General features: G+C 41.8%; 2 protein-coding genes across 2 annotated transcripts; both read right to left on the minus strand.

The window, feature by feature from the left end:
- Positions 1-930: 930 nt before the first annotated feature.
- LOC149983571 (uncharacterized) lies at positions 931-2936 on the minus strand. The gene is made up of 3 exons (XM_090235836.1): positions 2632-2936; positions 2468-2522; positions 931-2163 (listed from the first exon to the last, which is right to left on the minus strand). The coding sequence occupies exons 1-3, from the start codon at positions 2842-2844 to the stop codon at positions 1862-1864; spliced, it is 570 nt and encodes a 189-aa protein (XP_090091962.1). The 5' UTR covers positions 2845-2936; the 3' UTR covers positions 931-1861.
- Positions 2937-13784: 10848 nt separating this feature from the next.
- LOC149983572 (uncharacterized) lies at positions 13785-15374 on the minus strand. Its single transcript, XM_090235837.1, has 2 exons — positions 15270-15374; positions 13785-15035 (listed from the first exon to the last, which is right to left on the minus strand). Exons 1-2 carry the CDS (start codon positions 15346-15348, stop codon positions 14647-14649), a joined length of 468 nt encoding a protein of 155 aa, XP_090091963.1. The 5' UTR covers positions 15349-15374; the 3' UTR covers positions 13785-14646.
- Positions 15375-20564: the final 5190 nt, after the last annotated feature.

A 20564-nucleotide genomic window follows, 5' to 3' on the forward strand; every position in this document is an offset into this window, starting at 1 on the left:
ATTTTGTGAAGTCTTGGTTGATGAGCGGACCCCAGACCTCACAACCATAAAGGGCATAATTGGTATGTTGAAATTTATGTTCCTTTTGATGGCATAGAATGCCCTTCTTGCCTTGTCTCTCAGATCGTTCACAGCTTTGTGGAAGTTACCTGTCAAATACTCATTTTATATTGTGGATCGCACCTGGATAGAGTCTAGTGTCGACTTTCAAGAAAGATTTTATTATCATGAGGGAACGCGCAGTTCAGTCTCTGTACTTCCCCTGCTGTCATCCCACAGAGCTTAATAATTCTATATCTGTTCCTTCTAATTTAGATTCTAAGTGTAGCGAACAAGACTTTTCTTTCATCTAGTGAGAAAATCACAGCAGCTATTATTATCACTCCCTGACCTGACCTGCCCTGCCTGCCCTGATTGCCAAACACTTGCCTTTACCTGACTGACAACTATAAAGGGTTGTTTATATAGTAGTATCACTACAACGAATGAATGAGTGTGCGTACTGTCCTAGACACCCACTCATTACAGTACAAAGCTGATAAACAATCAGCCTGGTGTTCCATCATCATGTCACTGGTTAAATGGCTGTACTATAAAAATAGAGTGTAGTTTTTGTGAAGGCTTGGCTGCTTAGACCTTGCATAGGTGTGGCACACGTCAGGCCCTGGGCAGGCAGCCATGTGTAGCCAGCAATGAAACATTGCTTCATGACAATGATGACGACACACACACATTGCATCACATCCCTGCTGCATTTGAACTTTCACTTTCTGAACCGCCCCTGCAGTGAAACAGACAGTTATGCAATTGTCTCAGGACAAAGTATCACAGAACACACACCCGGCCTTTGGCTGACAGAAAGACCAGGGCCATGGAAAACGTGAAAACTCAGTACTGATGACAGGGTATTTGATGTGAGGCTGTGCAGAGTTTTCATATTAAATAATTTATTTGATCTTGAAGGCAATGGAAATATTAGATACAAAAATAACCATCTTATTCACAAAATATTTGATTACATTCAATTTGATTACATTTGATCTTAATAGCATTGGAAATATTCGGAACATTCCCTTTGACAGGAAAAGCACTGGGTTAAAATGATCATCTTATACACAACATATTGACATACAATCCTTTTCCACCATCTCTTTATTACATTCAATATCTTTGTAACTTTATGGTTGATCAATGCATCTTACAAACTAAATATTATAGAAAACAATCAGTTGCCTCTATACCTGTCCACGAACAGGAGATGTTACATCTATTGACAGAAAAATGAAAAACTATGCATGTAATGTACCAGCATACTTTACTGCCTGGTACTTTCAAGCAAACGTTACAATTTTAACAAACTTTTGAGGACTGGATCTCACTCTACTGAGTTTCACTGTTTATATTGGACGTAGACATTGGGTTTCAGTTTCCCAACTCCTCGAGAACCCACAACAGTACATATTATTGTTGTTGCCCTGGACAAACTCACCTGATTCAACTCATTGAGGGCTTGATAAGTTGACAAGTTGAATCCGGGTTGCTTGTCCGGGGCTACAACAAAATGTGTGCTGTTGGGGGTACTCGAGGACTGGAGTTGGGAAACACTGGTATAGACAGCACACTAACCACCTGACCCAGCTTATGTGTTATAACAAGGGTCATAACTTTCATCCAGATGTAAACTGTACTGTACTGTACTAGTCTATACAGCCGCAGTATAAAGGAGTTCAACATTTGTTCACAGGTGTTGCTCTCATGGAATGTCATTCATTGAGCACTACAGATAACTTGTGGAATGAAATATTTAATGCTATCTTACAGTGTGGCTCAACACTTCTAGACTGTATGCTTTTCAGTCTGGTCACTGCTCGACAAGCTCGTAGACTGTGAAAGTGCTCCTTTTCAGGTTGGGTTTGCCCTCGTTGAAGACGAGGTAGACTTGATCACCTTTGATTAACTTGACCTCAGTAGCGAAGGTGACCTCAGGGCAGGTTCCGTTGATGGTGTTGAAATTATGCCTGCTAATGTGTTTCCAAAACAGGTAGACTTTCCCCTTGCCGTCTGCTCTGTTCACCTGGCCATGGATAAAATAGATGGCGTCCTTCGGTGCGGTGAAGATGTCGTACTGTACTTCGTCTGGTTTTTCTTCTGACTTTCTGCCCTCTGCAGACAGAGGAAATACACTTACATTTACCAAGCTGCACACTAGGAAAGATAATGATCAGCTCTGATTCAAGGCCTTTTGATCCTCACAGTGCAAATTCATATTGGAATAAGTGTCCATGTGTATTGGATACTCAGTTGTTCTTGTCATAACCAGAACATTGCGTCTATTGCTGTGACTACTTCTTTTTATTGCATTGAGAGACTGTTAACATACACTTGCATAAAGGATGTACATAAATACTGAGGTTGAGATTACTGTGTGATCTAAAGACCGTAGAAGAATAAAGACAGAAACATTCACCTTGAAGTTTGAAGTTCTGCTTGAATTTCTCTGTGCAATGTGATTGTCCAGTTCCCTAAAGAGGCAGAGAGAGAGAATGAGATAAAGAGAGAGAGAGATTAGACTTTGTAAAGGTTGTACACACATATACACATACATATACACACACGTACACTGGTCCTTACCTGTGTGACTCTCTGGATGTAGAACCCAATGCAGAAACACAATAACCCCACGAATAGAACCATGATCACAAGCCCCATCACTGCTACACACCTGGACCAGGGGCGGATGGCTGTAGATGAGGGGGGCCCTGGAATGAACACAAGGGCTTCCATCTGTCTGTCTCTCTGTTTTTCCATCTGTAAGTTTACCTGTGAGTCTACCTGTATCACCATTATGTTATGTGTGAGTTGTGTGTCTATTTGTCTGACTGGCAGTTTTGACTGTGTTCCTTATTGATCGAGGGAGCTCTATATTTATAACCAATTTCTCCCACACACGGGGATAAGGCAGGGATCCCGAGTCCGGCCCCCAGCAACATGGTTTTGGGCCGTCCCCCAGCCAGACAGCATGGTCATAGAGACTGGAGGAGAGAACGTAGGGAACCCGGGAATTCTCCCTTCCACCCACGAACTACACTACAATTCTCCCTCCCTCCCTCCCGCCCGCCCACGCACTACACTTTATACTCTTCTCTTTGGCCCGCCTGCAAACTGGCATGACTTGCACATGCACAAACAAAGAGGAAGGAAGAAATGAAACTGATACTGACAGCCAGGGAGCTTACTGTTACAGGTGGTGACAAATCCATGAAAGCATATTTTTACTGCAGTGATGTTAATAAACTCATTAAGAGAACATTTGTTTTCTACTTCTCCAACACTAATATCCTGAAAACTGTATGGCAATATACACTTTCAATAAATGAAGCTGCAGTTTTTCACACACACACACACACACACACACACACACACACACACACACACACACACACACACACACACACACACACACACACACACACACACACACACACACATACGCACACACACTCACCTGTATAAAAGCAAGACTTGTTTTGATATAATTTTTAAAAAGCTTGAGAGGTCAGTGTAATGGGATTAGTGTGGTGTGTGAAGAATCCAATACTTTAACTTGTATGTGGTACAAATCACATTATTGTGGGAGCACCTCCTCTAAGAGTATGAATTAGGCTGTTTGAGAAGGTTTGAATTCGAAGCAACCTGCATACACATTGTTTGACGCACAAAAGACCAACCTAGCTACTGTAGTCGATCAAAGCTGTGTGCTCGAAAAACTTGGTAGAGCATGAGTGGAGTAGGCATTGTGATGCTCATGTGAATTTCCGACCAATGCCTACTTCTCAATGAAACGTTGTTTTTTGTTTTTAATGCCCATGGTTTCTACATAGGAAGGTGATTATGCAACATAAACTGGGTGGTCGAGCCCTGAATGCTGATTGGCTGACATCCATGGTATATTTAAGCAATAAGGCCCGAGTAGGTGTGGTACAGTGGCTTGCGAAAGTATTTACCTCCTTGGCATTTTTCCTATTTTGTTACCTTTCAACCTGGAATTAAAATGGATTATTTGGGGGTTTGTATCATTTGATTTATACGACATGCATACCTGTCACGCCCTGGTTTGGTCAGGGTGTGATTTGGGTGGGCATTCTATATTCCTTTTTCTATGTTTTTGTATTTCTTTGTTTTGGCCGGGTATGGTTCTCAATCAGGGACAGCTGTCTTTTGTTGTCTCTGATTGGGAACCATACTTAGGTAGCTTTTTCCCACATGGTTTTTGTGGGTAGTTGTTTTCTGTTTAGTGTTTTGCACCTGACAGGACTGTTTCGCTTTCGGTTATTCACTTTGTTATTTTTGTTTAGTGTTCAGTTTAAATAAAAAGTAATGAACACTTACCATGCTGCGCTTTGTTCCGATTCCTCTTCTTCAGACGACAAAAATCGTTACAATACCACTTAGAGGATGCAAAATATTTTTTATTATGAAACAAACAAGAAATAAAACAAAAAAACTGAAAACTTGAGCGTGCATAACTACCCCCCCTATAAGCTTGACACATCTAGCCACTGGAATTTCTGCCCATTCTTCAAGGTAAAATTGCTCCAGCTCCTTCAAGTCGGATGGGTTCCGCTGGTATACCGCAATCTTTAAGTCATACTACAGATTCTCAATTGGATTGAGGTCTGGGCTTTGACTAGGCCATTCCAGGACATTTAAATGTTTCTCCTTAAACCACGTGAGTGTTGTTGTAGCAGTATGCTTGGGGTCATTGTCCTGCTGGAAGGTGAACCTCCGACCCAGTCTCAAATCTCTGGAAGACTGAAACAGGTTTCCCTCAAGAATTTCCCTGTATTAAGCGCCATCCATCATTCCTTCAATTCTGACCAGTTTCCCAGTCCCTGCCGATGAAAAACATCCCCACAGCATGACGCTGTCACCACCATGCTTCACGGTGGGGATGGTATTCTTGGGGTGATGAGACATAGCGTTTACTTTGATGGCCAAAAAGCCAAATTTTTGTCTCGTCTGACCAAAGTACCTCCTTCCATATGTTTGGGGAGTCTCTCACATGCCTTTTGGCGAACACCAAACGTGTTTGCTTATTTATTTCTTTAAGCAATGGCTTTTTTTCTGGCTACTCTTCTGTAAAGCCTAGAGTGGAAGGCTTAAAGTGGGCCTATGGACAGATTCTCCAATCTCAGCTGTGGAGCTTTGCAGCTCCTTCGGGGTTATCTTTGGTCTCTGTGTTGCCTCTCTGATTAATGCCCTCCTTGCCTGGTCTGTGAGTTTTGGTGGGCGGCCCACTCTTGGCAGGTTAGTTGTAGTGCCATATTCTTTCCATTTTTTAATAATGTGTTTAATGGTGCTCCATGGAATGTTCAAAGTTTCAGAAATGGTTCGAACCCTGAATGTTGATTGGCTGACAGTCATGGTATATCAGACCGTATACCATGGGTATAACAAAACATTTAGTTTTACTGCTCTAATTACATTGGTAACCAGTTTGTAATAGCAATAAGGCACTTCGCGGGTTTGTGATATATGGCCAATATACCATGGCCAAGGTCTGTGTCCAGGCACTCTGCGTTGCGTTGTGCTAAGAACAGCCCCTAGCTATGCTATATTGGCCATATACCACACCTGTTCGTACAAAATACCATTGAGGGGGTCATAATAGTTTGTAGGCCAAACTGTTCAGACGATTTTGTGAGAAGGACTGCTTACTGTATTGATATTACATGACTTAATGGTTCATAATAGGAGATTTCTTGCAAGTGTTTGGCACATTTCAGTGATTCATTGTTTGCCACCCGTGATTTCATTGATTCAGTGATTGGCACCTGTTATTTTTGTGATTTTGTGTTTTACTAATTTATTTATTTTTACCCCCTTTTTTTCTCCCCAATTTCATGGTATCCATTTGGTAGTAGTTACAGTCTTGTCTCATCACTACAACTCCCGTATGGACTCAGGAGAGGCGAAGGTCAAGAGTCACTCTGAAACACAACCCAACACTGCTTCTTGACACAATGCACATCCAAACCAGAAGCCAGCCGCACCAGTACACCTGGTCAGCGTGCACTGCACCCAGCCTGCCACAGGAGTTACAAGTGTGCGATGAGACAAGGATATCCCTTACCCCTGCCAGCCAAACCCTCTCTAACCTGGATAACGCTGGGCCAATTGTGCGTCGCCCCATGGACCTTCCGGTCGCGGCTGGCTGCGACAGAGCCTGGGCTCGAACCCAGAATCTCTGGTGGCACAGCTAGCATCGCGATGGGAGGCCTTCACTAATTTAATTGACAGAGAATGTAGTAGTAGGACTTTCCTTGTGATGACAGGAAAGAGATCAGTAGTGTAAACTCTATACTGACTCATTCATCTGAGTAATTCATCCCTGCACCTATTCAGCATAAGTTGGAATGATACCAAGCACTCCCACACATGTCCAAACCCACCCTTGTCTTGGTCGCAACCAAACCTTGTCTTGTCGAAACCCAACCTTGTCTTGATTTAAATAGTTGTGGTGACTTCATAGGCTTTGTTTTCATTGGGGTTAGTACAGCTGGACACTTGGGCTAGTAACTGAATTGGGCTAGTAACTGAAAGGTCGCTAGTTTAAGTCTCTGAGCAGAAAAGGTGAAATATCAGTCAATGTGCCCTTGAGCACCCTAATAGCTTGAGGGTCGCCGTTGATAATGCCAGACCCTGGCCGTGACTCCTCTCTCTGAGGGTGTCTCAGAGAGAGTTCAGATATGCAAAACATTTGTTTTCAATTCAATATTAATAGACACTTTTACATGTGTGAATTAGGACCAATTAGGACCAATATAAGCACACACCAAATTATTACACACACACTCACACACACACAGTGAAAAGAGTTGGCCCTGGTCCTGCACATCTCTCTATTGTTCTTTTTCCGCCCATGTATCCCGACCCATGGGTTTGTCTCAATGAGAGGAGAGAGTGTGGGAATTACTCTCTCTAGCTGTGTCTGACTGTCTGTTTGTCTGTCTGTGCAGCAGGGGGATTGGATAGCTTTTCAGTGCTTCCATGATATTGCTTGCACGTATCCAATTCCTTCATCTACAAAGGGGTAAGGCCTTAGGGAAGGAGGGAAGTTAGGGAAGTATTTTATTGATTTTTATTTAAACTTTCATTTTAACAGTGAGGACATAATGCAACCTAGGTCTCTTTTTCAGATGTGCCTTGTATAAAACAACAGAAATATACACATTATAAACAACATATACACTGAATGTACGAAACATTAGGAACACCTGCTCTTTCCATGACATAGACTGACCAGGTGAAAGCTATGATCCCTTATGGATGTCACCTGTTAAATCCACTTCAATCAGTGTAGATGAAGGGGAGGAGACAGGTTAAAGACAGATTTTTAAGCCTTGAGAAATGGATTGTGTGTGTGTGCCATTTCAGATGTTGAATGTACAAGACAAAATATTGAAGTGCCTTTGAACAGGGTATGGTAGTAGGTGACAGGCGCACCGGTTTGAGTTTGTGAAGAACTGTAATGCTGCTGGGTTTTTAACGCTCAACAGTTTCCCATGTGTATGAGGAATGGTCCACCACCAAACGGACATCCAGCCATCTTGACACAACTGCGGGAAGCGTTGGAGTCAACCTGGGCCAGCATCTCTGTAAAATGCTTTGACACCTTGTAAAGTCCATTCCCTGACGAATGAGGCTGTTCTGAGGACAAAATGGGTGCAACTCAATTTTAGAAAGGTGTTCCTAATGTTTTGTACAGTCAGTATGTATATATATATACACACATTAAAATACAAAAATACAGTCACTGGAAGCACAAATCAAACATTACAAATCACCCATGACAATAGTTACATTCCTCCACAAATAAGTCCCCATCAATACATTAAATTGTCCAAATGGCACCAGAACATTAAGATTAAATGTATTTTTTGAATTTTGTTCCAGCAATACGGTTCACTAAAACTAAAATCAGGTTTACCTAGCTCAGTGGAGAGCCTAGGAACCTCAAGAGTTAACCAATACTGTGAATGGGTTAGGCAAATCAAATTAGGGGGTCAGCAAGGAACCCCACAGGAGGTGGGATTGAGGAACCTCTTTAGTTCTTGGGGGTTCTTGCTGTTACCTAACTGCCCAAATTAATTATTTAATTTAAAGGACAGCAGGTGCAGGCACTTAACTGAAAAATGTAAATATCTTCTCAATTTAAGGTAAGGTTTCTCCCTTTATGATCTAAATTTATATTATTTTATGATGATACCATCTGGGTTTTCATATTTGTGCAAATGGCTGTGTTATTTGACACTTTTTAAGAATTCTTACTGAAACAGAAAATGGACACAATTCAATAGATATGAATCAACAAAGAGGTAAGAATATGTAACAATATGTCATACTGTGTATACTTCAACAGAAAAGTTAGATAAGATGGAAGTTTGTAGTATGGAGTAATGTAGAGATCTTCGGGTCTTTAGCAAAGTCCAGCCAACCTTTTGATACAGGATGTATTGATGAGTATCAAAACTGTCACCTGTAACAAAACAAAGGGTGCTATTGTAGATGGCATCCAAAGGTTGAAGAATAGTAGCAGCTGTACTTTGATAAATAAAATCACCATAAGAAAGAGCAGATAAAAAGGTTGACTGAATAATCTGCTTTCTACTGCTGAGAGAAAGGCATGATCTGCTTCTGTAGAAAAAGCCCAATTTAAGTCTTAGCTTCTTAACCAGCTCATATGTATGTTTTTTAAACGTCAAATTGATATCAATCCAAATGCCTAAATATTTATATGCGGTAACATATGCGATTGGAGAACCATCTAAAGAGTTAACATGTACAGTCGTGGCCAAAAGTCCTCTTGAGGATTGACCACACGCTCTCAATGGGATTAATGTCTGGGGAGTTTCCTTGCTATGTTTCCTTGCCAAAATATCAATGTATACCACTTAGTTATCACTTTTGCCTTATGGCAAGGTGCTCCATCATGCTGGAAATGGCATTGTTTGTCACCAAACTGTTCCTGGATGGTTGGGAGAAGTTGCTCTTGGAGGATGTGTTGGTACCATTCTTTATTCAAGGCTGTGTTCTTAGGCAAAATTGTGATTGGGGTAGAAGCAACCCCACACATGAATGGTCTCAGGATGCTTTACTGTTGGCATGACATGCTTTTTCCGGATGCCCCAAACAATCGGAAAGGGGATTCATCAGAGAAAATGACTTTACCCCAGTCCTCAGCAGTCCAATTCCTGTACCTTTTGCAGAATATCTGTCTGTCCCTGATGTTTTTCCTGGAGAGAAGTGGCTTATTTGCTGCCCTTCTTGACACCAGGCCATCCTCCAAAAGTCTTCGCCTCACTGTGCGTGCAGATGCACTCACACCTGCCTGCTGCCATTCCTGAGCAAGCTCTGACCTGGTGGTGCCCCGATCTCGCAGCCTAATCAACTAGGAGACAGTCTTGGCGCTTGCTGGACTTTCTTGGGCGCCCTGAAGTCTTCTTCACAACAATTGAACCGCTCTCCTTGAAGTTCTTGATGATCCGATAAATGGTTGATTTAGGTGCAATCTTACTGGCAGCAATATCCTTGCCTGTGAAGCCCTTTTTGTGCAAAGCAATGATGACGGCACGTGTTTCCTTGCAGGTAACCATGGTTGACAGAGGAAGAACAATGATCCCAAGCACCACCCTCCTTTTGAAGCTTCCAGTCTGTTATTTGAACTCAATCAGCATGACAGAGTGATCTCCAGCCTTGTCCTCGTCAACACTCACACCTGTGTTAACGAGAGAATCGCTGACATAATGTCAGCTGGTCCTTTTATGGCAGGGCTGAAATGCAGTGGAAATGTTTTCTGGGATCCAGTTCATTTGCATGGCAAAGAGGGACTTTGGAATTAATTGCAATTCATCTGATCATTCTTCAAACAAACTGAGGCAGCAGACTTGTGAAAATTAATATTTGTGTCATTATCAAAACTTTTGGCCACGACTGTAGTTCATCTGAAACATTCTTACAAGATTTTAAAAGCAGCATGCATTTCATTTTGCCCGTATTAAGCACAAGTTTTTAAATCAGCAAGGGATTCATGCATAACTATGAAATCTGACTGTAGTTTTAACACAGCCAGATCAACAGCCGGGGCAATAGCATACAGTGGGGAGAACAAGTATTTGATACACTGCCGATTTTGCAGGTTTTCCTACTTACAAAGCATGTAGAGGTCTGTAATATTTATCATAGGTACACTTCAACTATGAGAGACGGAATCTAAAACAAAAATCAAAATGTTTAAGTAATCAATTAGCATTTTATTGCATGACATAAGTATTTGATCACCTACCAACCAGTAAGAATTCAGGCTCTCACAGACCTGTTAGTTTTTCTTTAAGAAGCCTACCAGTTCTCCACACATTACCTGTATTAACTGCACCTGTTTGAACTTGTTACCTGTATAAAAGACACCTGTCCACACACTCAATCAAATAGACTCCAACCTCTCCACAATGGCCAAGACCAGAGAGCTGTGTAAGGACATCAGGGATAAAATTGTAGACCTGCACAAAGCTGGGATGGGCTACAGGACAATAGGCAAGCAGCTTGGTGAGAAGGCAACAACTGTTGGCGCAATTATTAGAAAATGGAAGAAGTTCAAGATGACGGTCAATCACCCTCGGTCTGGGGCTCCATGCAAGATCTCATCTCGTGGGGCATCAATGATCATGAGGAAGGTGAGGGATCAGCCCAGAACTACACGGCAGGACCTGGTCAATGACCTGAAGAGAGCTGGGACCACAGTCTCAAAGAAAACCATTAGTAACACACTACGCCGTCATGGATTAATATCCTGCAGCGCACGCAAGGTCCCCCTGCTCAAGCCAGCGCATGTCCAGGCCCGTCTGAAGTTTGCCAATGACCATCTGGATGATCCAGAGGAGGAATGGGAGAAGGTCATGTGGTCTGATGAGACAAAAATAGAGCTTTTTGGTTTAAACTCCACTCGCCGTGTTTGGAGGAAGAAGGATGAGTACAACCCCAAGAACACCATCCCAACCATGAAGCATGGAGGTGGAAAGATCATTCTTTGGGGATGCTTTTCTGCAAAGGGGACAGGAAGACTGCACCTTATTGAGGGGAGGATGGATGGGGCCATGTATCGCGAGATCTTGTCCAACAACCTCCTTCCCTCAGTAAGAGCATTGAAGATGGGTCGTGGGTGGGTCATCCAGCATGACAACCACACGAAACACACAGCCAGGGCAACTAAGGAGTGGCTCCGTAAGAAGCATCTCAAGGTCCTGGAGTGGCCTAGCCAGTCTCCAGACCTGAACCCAATAGAAAATCTTTGGAGGAAGCTGAAAGTCCGTATTGCCCAGCGACAGCCCCGAAACCTGAAGGATCTGGAGAAGGTCTGTATGGAGGAGTGGGCAGATAGATTACATTTACAATATTTAACAGATTGACTTTTGAGCTATAGCAAATCTAACAGTGGAGTTCAAACAAATGGGTTTTTTGGGAATTTGTTTTTCTTCACATTTTCCACCATCTTGCAATCATATGAGGCAATATGTGTGCTTAAGCTGCACATACAGATGTAGGATCTTAATTTGAGCCAGTTTGCTACAGCAGGAAAAATAAGACTGCAGCAACGGGAACTGTTAATTATGTGGATTGTAATTATTGGAGGGGTTAATTAACAAATATTTCGTAACAAAAATTGAGACTGTCATTTCCACTTTGAAATGACAAACTTCAGAAGCCTTTTTAAACCTCAAATAGACTACAAGTTTTAATTCCCATCATTTCAGGAAAGCTCTCTTGCAACAAGGTGTAACGGCCATTGGTGGAAGAAGGTGAGGACCAAAGCGCAGCGTGGTACGTGTTCGTCATGTTAATTCGAAACTGAACACTAAAATGCAAAACAACAAAAAGTCAACCGAAACAGCTCTGTCAGGTGCAACACACACTAAACAGAAATGAACTACCCACAAAACCCATGTGGGCAAGAGCTACCTAAGTATGGTTCTCAATCAGAGACAACGATAGACAGCTGTCCCTGATTGAGAACCATACCCGGCCAAAAACAAAGAAATACAAAAACATAGAAAAAGGAACCTAGAACGCCCACCCTAGTCACACCTTGGCCTAACCAAAATAGAGGGTGATCAAATTAAGATCCTACATCGGTACCATTTCATCATGTACTACCATGGAACAGCCAGGATAAAACCTAGCCATGATGGCAAAAGTGTCAAGTGATGAAAGATAGTGAGAACCAATTGTGAGAAGCCACACCTGGAAAATGGAAAACCACAAAACAAGAACTGTTTGGAAATTCCTTCTGACACAGGCTTGATTACCTGCAGACAGAGGAAACAGGTAGGGAACCCTGGAAAAACACACCCTCGATGCTATTAACACACATGCCTACAAACCTGCTTCATTTGAAAAGCTGACAGGTCCATGCTAGTGTTCCATTTTGCCCTCAGGCAGGAGAATCCCACGCAAACACTGAAAATACAGTTTCCTGTGTGTATCTCCAGAGTCAGTTACTGACCCACTAGGAAGTGAAGATGAGTAGAACCAAGACTTGTTCTTGGCCATGTGACCTGCCCAGGTAAAACTCCTGGCCCTCTGAGGATCCTCTGTTCTGTTTAAAGGTAATACATTTGTGTGCCGAACATTAACTGATGCCATGTCGATGTGAAAGGATAAGACCTATGATGATGAGGAATTCTGAAACATGGTTTTCTTGAGAATAGCAAATATCAGAACCTCACAAAGCCCACTCATATATAATGTTTCAACTCAATGATTAATATCACTTTAATAATTCAAGGAGACCACTCATGTTTTAGGTTCTTGCCGGTGTATTGCCGACTGAGTCGCTCGCTTTACATTGCCATGGAAGCCTACCACCCAAGCTTGTGGGATTTTATTTGATTAGAATTATATTGTGTAATGTCTATGTCCATAGGGTGAGATGATAGGAGAGTTTGAGTCAGAATTAAGGATCTGAGGGATCATGAGGAGAAGCTGTAAGGTGGTAGATAAACATTGATTGTACTGGAGCATGGGACATCAAATCAAATCAAACTTTATTTGTCACATGTGCCGAAAACAACAAGTGTAGACCTTACAGTGAAATGCTTACTTACAAGCCCGTAACCAACAGTGCAGTTCAAGAAGAGTTAAGAAAACATTTACAGAATAAACTAAAGTAAAAAAATAAATAATAATAATAAAATGTTTTATAAAAAGTAACACAATAAATAACAATGATGAGGTAATATACAGGGGGTACCCGGTACCGAGTCAGTGTGCGGGGGCACAGGTTAGTTAAGGTAATTTGTACATGTAGGTTGGGGTGAAGTGACTATGCATAGATAATAAACAGCGAGTAGCAGCAGTGTACAAACAAATTGAGGGGGGCTCAATCTAATAGTCCGGTGGCCATTAATTAATGAGTGGGCTCTATGAATATCACATGACATATTTGATATTCCCTGGCAAACTGTCTCATCTGTCATGGTAGGCATATCTCCCTTATCTAGAGGTTAGAGCCGCAGGAAAGTAACCAGAGGGTTGTCGGTTCAATTCTCAGGTCCAGTATGAAAAGGTCTGGCAGAATGTAGCATATCCCATGTGACACCCACTTGCATTGTGCCATTGAAATTGTGCAACTACAGCTGTCCAGGCTGACCCGCTCGTGTGTGTGTGTGTGTGTGTGTGTGTGTGTGTGCACTGTAGAACACTCAGCTGAGACATCAGTGAAACAGAGGTTCCATCACCTCATTTTATTTATGAAACAAAAAAGGTACACAAAGGTTTCCCATAAAAAGAGGAGAAGTGCATTAAGCTCACAACAACAACAATCTTAATAGAGTAACAGCACAGTACAGGTTAGACCAGTATGGTCTCTGTTCCACAGTCAGACTCCACCGGCAGCCAAAACCAATAAAAACATTATAGTTGCTTTCAATTTCACAGCAGTCATATGCAATACTACCTGTCTGTACACTGACTGGTGAGAGCAATGGTGACGAAACCCAACAGAGAGAGAGGGAGAAAGAGTTTAAAGTAAACAATAAGGCAAGAATGTAAACTGATACTAATTTACCAGTCAGTGATCAGGTACAGGAAATACAGTAGTACTCTGATGTGACACACATTCTGAAGACATGCAACAATTCTTATCCTCACAATTTACACAGTATGACAATAAAGATAACAAATGCATAACAATATCACTGTCTACATTTCCACCACACACTATACATAAACTATGATTTATTGGCATTAAATAAAATAAATTATTACCATAAAAGTTGCATAAAACTGAAAACCCATGCAACTTATCTACTACTATAGTATCTACTATAAAGACCAATGGAATCATAATTTTCATGAAAGTTCATGACATGTCAGTTGATATCATATCAACGAAAATAAAGATTTGCATCATTTATACATTCATCATCATTCCCTGAATATCATCTTTAAAACAATTCTTACACTTTCTTGTTCAAGCATATATATGTGTGTGTGTGTGTGTGTGTGTGTGTGTGTGTGTGTGTGTGTGTGTGTGTGTGTGTGTGTGTGTGTGTGTGTGTGTGTGTGTGTGTGCTTGTTGTCCCCAGCCCCTCAGTGTTGACATTGCATCCCCAGCATGTAGTGTAGTCCCAGGGTCAGCTTCTTCACCACCAAGTTCTTCTCCTTGCCTTTCGAGGTGAAGTGTAGAGTGGCCTTCTCTCCATTCCTGAGGTACACCGTCTGGTGGAGGAGGAGAGACTCCCTACAGTTCTCCTCTGTGGCCTGTAGGCTGAAGCTGGCCAGCTCCCTTCTCCCCATCCTCAGCTCAAGTGTCCCGTTGCCTGCCTTCCCATCCAGACCCTCACAGCTGACGTCTATATACAGCATGTAAGGACCAATACAGCCGACTTGGATCTCACTCTTCTCGCTGAGACTCATATTATGGCCAACGTCGTTGGCCATAAAATTCACTGGTTCACTTTTTGGCATGACTGGAGAGTCTGAGAGGAAGTGAGAGAGGGGAGAGAGAGTGAGCAATCATATGGCGTATTCAGGATAACTAACCTCTTGCACAACTTTCATGTTATAACATATTTTTCAGCTGCTATAATGCATTATTCAACTGCTATAACACCTCCTCCTACTGTTATAAATGTGTGTATAGATGATGTCCTGTTATAAGGCCTAGTGCAATGAGATACAGTGTGATGAACAGGAGATAACTCACAACTCACTCGCAATAGAGGCAAAGATATAGATCTCACTCTCACTCTTTTCCGGCCTCTCAGACCCCTGGAACTGCAGAACACACATCGTTAGGAAAAAAAACACACACGCGCACACACACACACGCACGTGGTTGTCCGTCCTGCTGTCCTGTTATTAGTGTTTAGTAAGGCAGTGTGTTAGTAAGGGACATCCTTTATGTCTCCCTGACATCCTGTCAGAAAGGTCACAGAGCACTGGGGAGTCCGATGGTCTGTATTGTGGGAGAAAGCTGCCTCAATGCACTGATCTAAGGTCAGCTTAGAGTTTCACCCTTTAATGGTTATGGTTAGGATTGGGGGCGGGTAAGTTGATCCTAGATCTGTGCATAAGGGCAACTATTATCTAGATTGTTGGACAAACCAGTTAAACTCTTGGTGGTTAATGATGATTATGATACCATCCTTCTAACCACAACAGTCCACATAGATGTATACTCCTTATATTCACATATATATAAAAACTGACAGATAAATTATGTTTAACTTGCTATGCTTGCTCGTTTGTGATTAGTTTGTGCTCTCTGCTGTGGTAGTGGTTATAACGACATCTAGCGGTGTTGTTATATTGCTAGATGTCATTATAACCCCTACCACAGCAGAGCACACAAACTAATCACAAATGAGCAAGCATCGTTTGTGGAAATTCTATTCTCCCTAACTTGAAAAGTAAGTAAATAGGCTACTGGCTTAGTTCAACACTAACAGTAGCTTATCAATAGAATGTTCTATTTGTTGGTTATGTGAGATAAAGAGAAGTGCTTTTTATTTTCCCATTGTGTCAAAAAAACAACATTAATCTGCAGTTCAATTTCAGGTGTAGCCTAAGCATTTCACCTTACGGTTACACCTGCTGTGTCCTGTAGGTCCATCCTGGTCACATAAACTAGACAAAACATAGTAAACGTAAATCCAGGACACACAAATTGGTATGATATGTAACCAATATCCTAGCTAACGTTAGCCACCTAACTAGAATTCATAACATATCACACGCTTAGCAAATTCTTAACATATTGTACGTTTTGCAAATTCGTAACATATAACTCGAATTGTAATTTGTAACATTTCATATGAAATCGGTGATGGACATCCACAAATGTATACTTACCATACGAAAAGTAACATATCATACTAAATGGAGTGTGGGATTACAACAGAATAATATGAACTGCTCTGAGACCGGGTTGGTAGACCAGGGGGTTCCCAAACGTTTTTGTGCAGGGACACATTTTTTTCTAACAAATTCATCAGGAACCCCTCATAATATCAGAATAACTCCTACTTTAAAGTGTGATAAAAATAGTGTACAAGCAGTTTTACTATGACTTCTGCAGTTTATGGCCAACATTTTTGGGGAATACAAGAAGTTGAGTTGAAAAAATATATAATTGATGGATAACTGTGGATACCAACATCCCTGCAAGCTTCCCAGGCCCATGTTGTGCATCTAAGGGTTAAGAACATACATTGTGGATTAATAATACTTAAGTTGTTTTGTTTTGCACCCTCTAAACTTTTTCCACATAGGCTTAACCCTTGTCCAAAATTCGTTGAATGTGTTGTTGCTAGCAATATTAATAAAAACATTTAATTGTAAAAAATATTTTGAAATCTGGCAGCGGTACCTCCACGGACCCCACTTTGGGCACCACTTTGGGAACCCCTGGTGCAGGCTAAACGTGACTAATAAACTTTGATTTGATGTCTGTGTGCCGAGGTCTCTGGCACTTTTTGGTTATTAAAACAGATCCCAGATATAAGCCTGCATAAATAAAATCACTGTTGGCTTATAGCTATACTCACACGTCGATGCTCGAGATAGAGGCAGTAGAAGCTTAGAGTCAAACAAACTGCCACGAGCGCGCTCTGAACAGACAGGACCACCGCGAGCCTCCAGCCTCTCCCGGACCTGTGCGCCCGAACGTGAACCTCTCCATCCATTACTTGTTTGTAATGTCTTGATACACTGTATAATATTAAGTTTTAATGTGTCTTCTTTTACCTGTATTTTCCAGTCTAAACTAATATATTACATCGCATTTTATGTAGCCTATATTTATTCTATATACAATAGTGATCATCATGGCGCGGCTGTCAGAATGCTCATTGCGCGTCTCAGTTCTGTGTTTTATAAACCGGCGAGTGGGCACAAGAGAAGTGACTGGAAAACATCCCCCACAGACTAAAAAAACAACACATCAACTCTTCTCATCTGTTTCATGTTTTCAGTTTCTAAAATTGGACTGATCACTGGTGACAGTTTCAGCTCCTAAAATGACCAATACGCGCTTGTGTGTGTGTGTTTGCGCGTGTGTGAAAGTTCGAGCAAACGGAGAGATTAGCTAGGAAACTGATACTCCTGCCCTGCGCCCACATTTATGTCAGGAAAACACTGATGGAGGGTTGGATACCGACCTCTAATATTTTATATGTATATCCCAGAAAGGTAACCAATGTCAGAACCAGAACCATATAAATATATACTCTCTCTCTCTCTCTCTCTCTCTCTCTCTCTCTCTCTCTCTCTCTCTCTCTCTCTGGCGAAACTCCTTGACTAAGATTAGGACTTGATGAGGAAATCTGAAACAGGTGCCTTTCCCCCCCATCTCACTTTCTCTCCCCCTATATCTCACCTTTTCTTTCTCTCTTCTCTCTATCTCTTCTGCAAACCATATCATTCCATCCACCCAATTTCTCCCTCTCTGTTTTTTGTGAACAATTATTTGTATTATTATATTCTGTATAAGGCAATATACAAGCAGTAGCCTACACAGGGGGAGCAATATAAAACATAAAATAAAGAATAAATAAAGAGAAGAATCAAGAAGGAAAAAACAGAACACAAAACAAATACCTCATCTCTCCTCAGATCTTACCTCATCTCTCAGCCCAGCAACAGACCCAGGGTTAATATGACTGTGATAACCTACAGTGTGAGAGTGGAACAGTGGGACTACTGGAATCCTGGTCAGTTTCAAAGGTCACCTAAAGTCACAATATATTAACCTTACATTTACAATGTTATTATCAAAGCAGTTAGTTTCAGTGAAATGTCAAGTGAGGGGGAGGGCAGATAAGGGGAGAGATAAGGCTCTGGGTCTGGGCATCCTACATACAGGGGAATTCCAGACATTACAGTAAAACTGTACTGACCTGTAGATCATTATTGAGAAAGCACAGCAGAAGGGTGTTCTTTCTGAAGCTGAGGGTGCCTTGGACCTGAGCCTGCAGCAGGGTGAGTGAAACTGTAGGAGTAGGGTATTTTAAAGGAGAGGGGGTAGGAGGGGGAGAGAGAGAGAGAATGAGAGAGAGAGAGAGAGAGAGAGAGGCGGGTAGGTGGAGATGAGCCAGTGTGGTGATTCACTGGTTGACCCCAGCTCTAACAAACAAACAGCATTCAAATTCAATCAAATTATTTCTTTCCCTCTCTCTCTTTCCCTACAAGTCCATGGTACTGTTTGTTAGCACAAGGGCCTAGTCGCATTGAGGGTCCTTTATTATTTGGCTGTCATTTCATGTCGATCCTTTAGCTGTCATTTTCTATCTTCGCCTAAGCTGGCTGCAGTTTCATGTTTGACAGGCATATGGTGCCAGAGACTGAGAGACCGAGGAAACATGCTGCATTTCATTATGGATCCCCATTAGCTGCTGATAAGGAAGCAGCTACTCTTCCTGGAGTCCAGCAAATTACAATACAAATTGAACAATACATTAAGGGTGTGCCCTCAGGCCACTACTCTACTACCACTTATCTACAACACAAAATCCATGTGTACGTGTGTGTATAGTGTGTATGTTATCGTGTGTGTCTCTGTATCTGTGTTGTGTCTCTTCACAGTCCCCGCTGTTCCATAAGATGTATTTTTATCTGAGTCATGGATCTATGTGGTACTGTGCACCTCCCATAGTCTGTTCTGGACTTTGGCACTGTCAAGAGGCCACAAGTGGCCTGTCTTGTGGGGTTTGGATGGGTGTCCGAGCTGTGTGCCAGTAGTTCAAACAGACAGCTTGTGCATTCAACATGTCCCTCCTTGTGGCATCTGACAACACGACTGAATATTAGTCCAGGTGCGACAAAACTAGGGCCTGTAGGACATGCCTTTTTGATATTGCTGTTAATAAAGCAGCGCTTTATTATGGATAGACTTCTCCCAATCTTAGCTACAGTTGTATCAATATGTTTTGACCATGACAGTTTACAATCCAGGGATACTCTAAGTAGTTTAGTCACCCCAACTTGCTCAATTTACACATTATTCATTACAAGATTTAATTGAGGTTTAGGGTTTTGTGAATGAATTCTCCGAAATACAGTGCTTTTAGTTTTTTAAATATTTATTCCTTGCCAAACATTCTGAGACTAACTGCAGCTCTTTGTTAAGTGTTGCAGTCATTTCACTCACTGTAGTAACTGACATGTATAGTGTTGAGTTATCTGCAGACATAGAAACACTAACTTTACTCAAAGCCAGTGGCATGTCGTTAGTAAATGTTTAAAACTAGTAAGGGGCCTAGACAGCTGCCCTGGGGAATTCCTGATTCTACCTGGATTATGTTGGTGAGGCTTCCATTAAAGAACACCCTCTTTGTTCTGTTAGAAAGATAACTATTTATCCACAATATAGCAGGGGGTGTAAAGCCATAACAAATATGTTTTCCAGCAGCAGACTATGATTGATCAATAATGTCAAAAGCCACACTGAAGTCTAACAAAACAGCCCCCACTATTTGTTTTAACCTTTATTTAACTAGGCAAGTCAGTTAAGAACAAATTCTTATTTTCAATGATGGCCTAGGAACAGTGGGTTAACTGCCTGTTCAGGGGCAGAACGACAGATTTGTACCTTGTCAGCTCGGGATTTGAACTTGCAACCCGCTACCCTGCCGCCCCACTATCTTTTTGTTACCAATTTCTCTCAGCCAATCATCAGTCATTTGTGTAAGTGCTGTGCTTGTTGAATGTCCTTCCCTATAAGCGTGCTGAAAGTCTGTTGTCAATTTGTTTACTGTAAAATATTATGGCACCGTAGGGGACGGCGCTATATGAAGAAAATGGCACCAATAGAGAGGGCTGCCTTGCTTCTAGCTCTTAGGAAACTTTGCAGTATTTTATTTTTTGATGTGCTATTTCTTACATTATTAGCCCAGAAATGTTTTGGTGTTATTACATACAGCCGGGAAGAACTATTGGATATCAGAGTGGCGGTAACTCACCAGCACTACCAGCATTACGACCAGGAATACGAGTTTCCAGAATCTGAT

Source organism: Oncorhynchus mykiss, chromosome 5, assembly GCF_057628025.1.
Source record: "Oncorhynchus mykiss isolate SJ-2025 chromosome 5, ASM5762802v1, whole genome shotgun sequence".
In the NCBI taxonomy this organism is placed as follows: Eukaryota; Metazoa; Chordata; class Actinopteri; order Salmoniformes; family Salmonidae; genus Oncorhynchus; species Oncorhynchus mykiss.

What these genes read in the sequence shown, in the direction of transcription:
- LOC149983571 (XM_090235836.1), bottom strand. Translation starts at nt 2,844, where the DNA reads ATGGTGATACAGGTAGACTCACAGGTAAACTTACAGATGGAAAAACAG. An exon ending in ACATCCAGAGAGTCACACAG is followed by an intron (nt 2,523 to 2,631) that starts GTAAGGACCAGT and finishes CTGCCTCTTTAG; the next exon opens with GGAACTGGACAATCACATTG. An exon ending in GCAGAACTTCAAACTTCAAG is followed by an intron (nt 2,164 to 2,467) that starts GTGAATGTTTCT and finishes CTCTGTCTGCAG; the next exon opens with AGGGCAGAAAGTCAGAAGAA.
- LOC149983572 (XM_090235837.1), bottom strand. Translation starts at nt 15,348, where the DNA reads ATGTGTGTTCTGCAGTTCCAGGGGTCTGAGAGGCCGGAAAAGAGTGAG. An exon ending in TATCTTTGCCTCTATTGCGA is followed by an intron (nt 15,036 to 15,269) that starts GTGAGTTGTGAG and finishes ACTTCCTCTCAG; the next exon opens with ACTCTCCAGTCATGCCAAAA.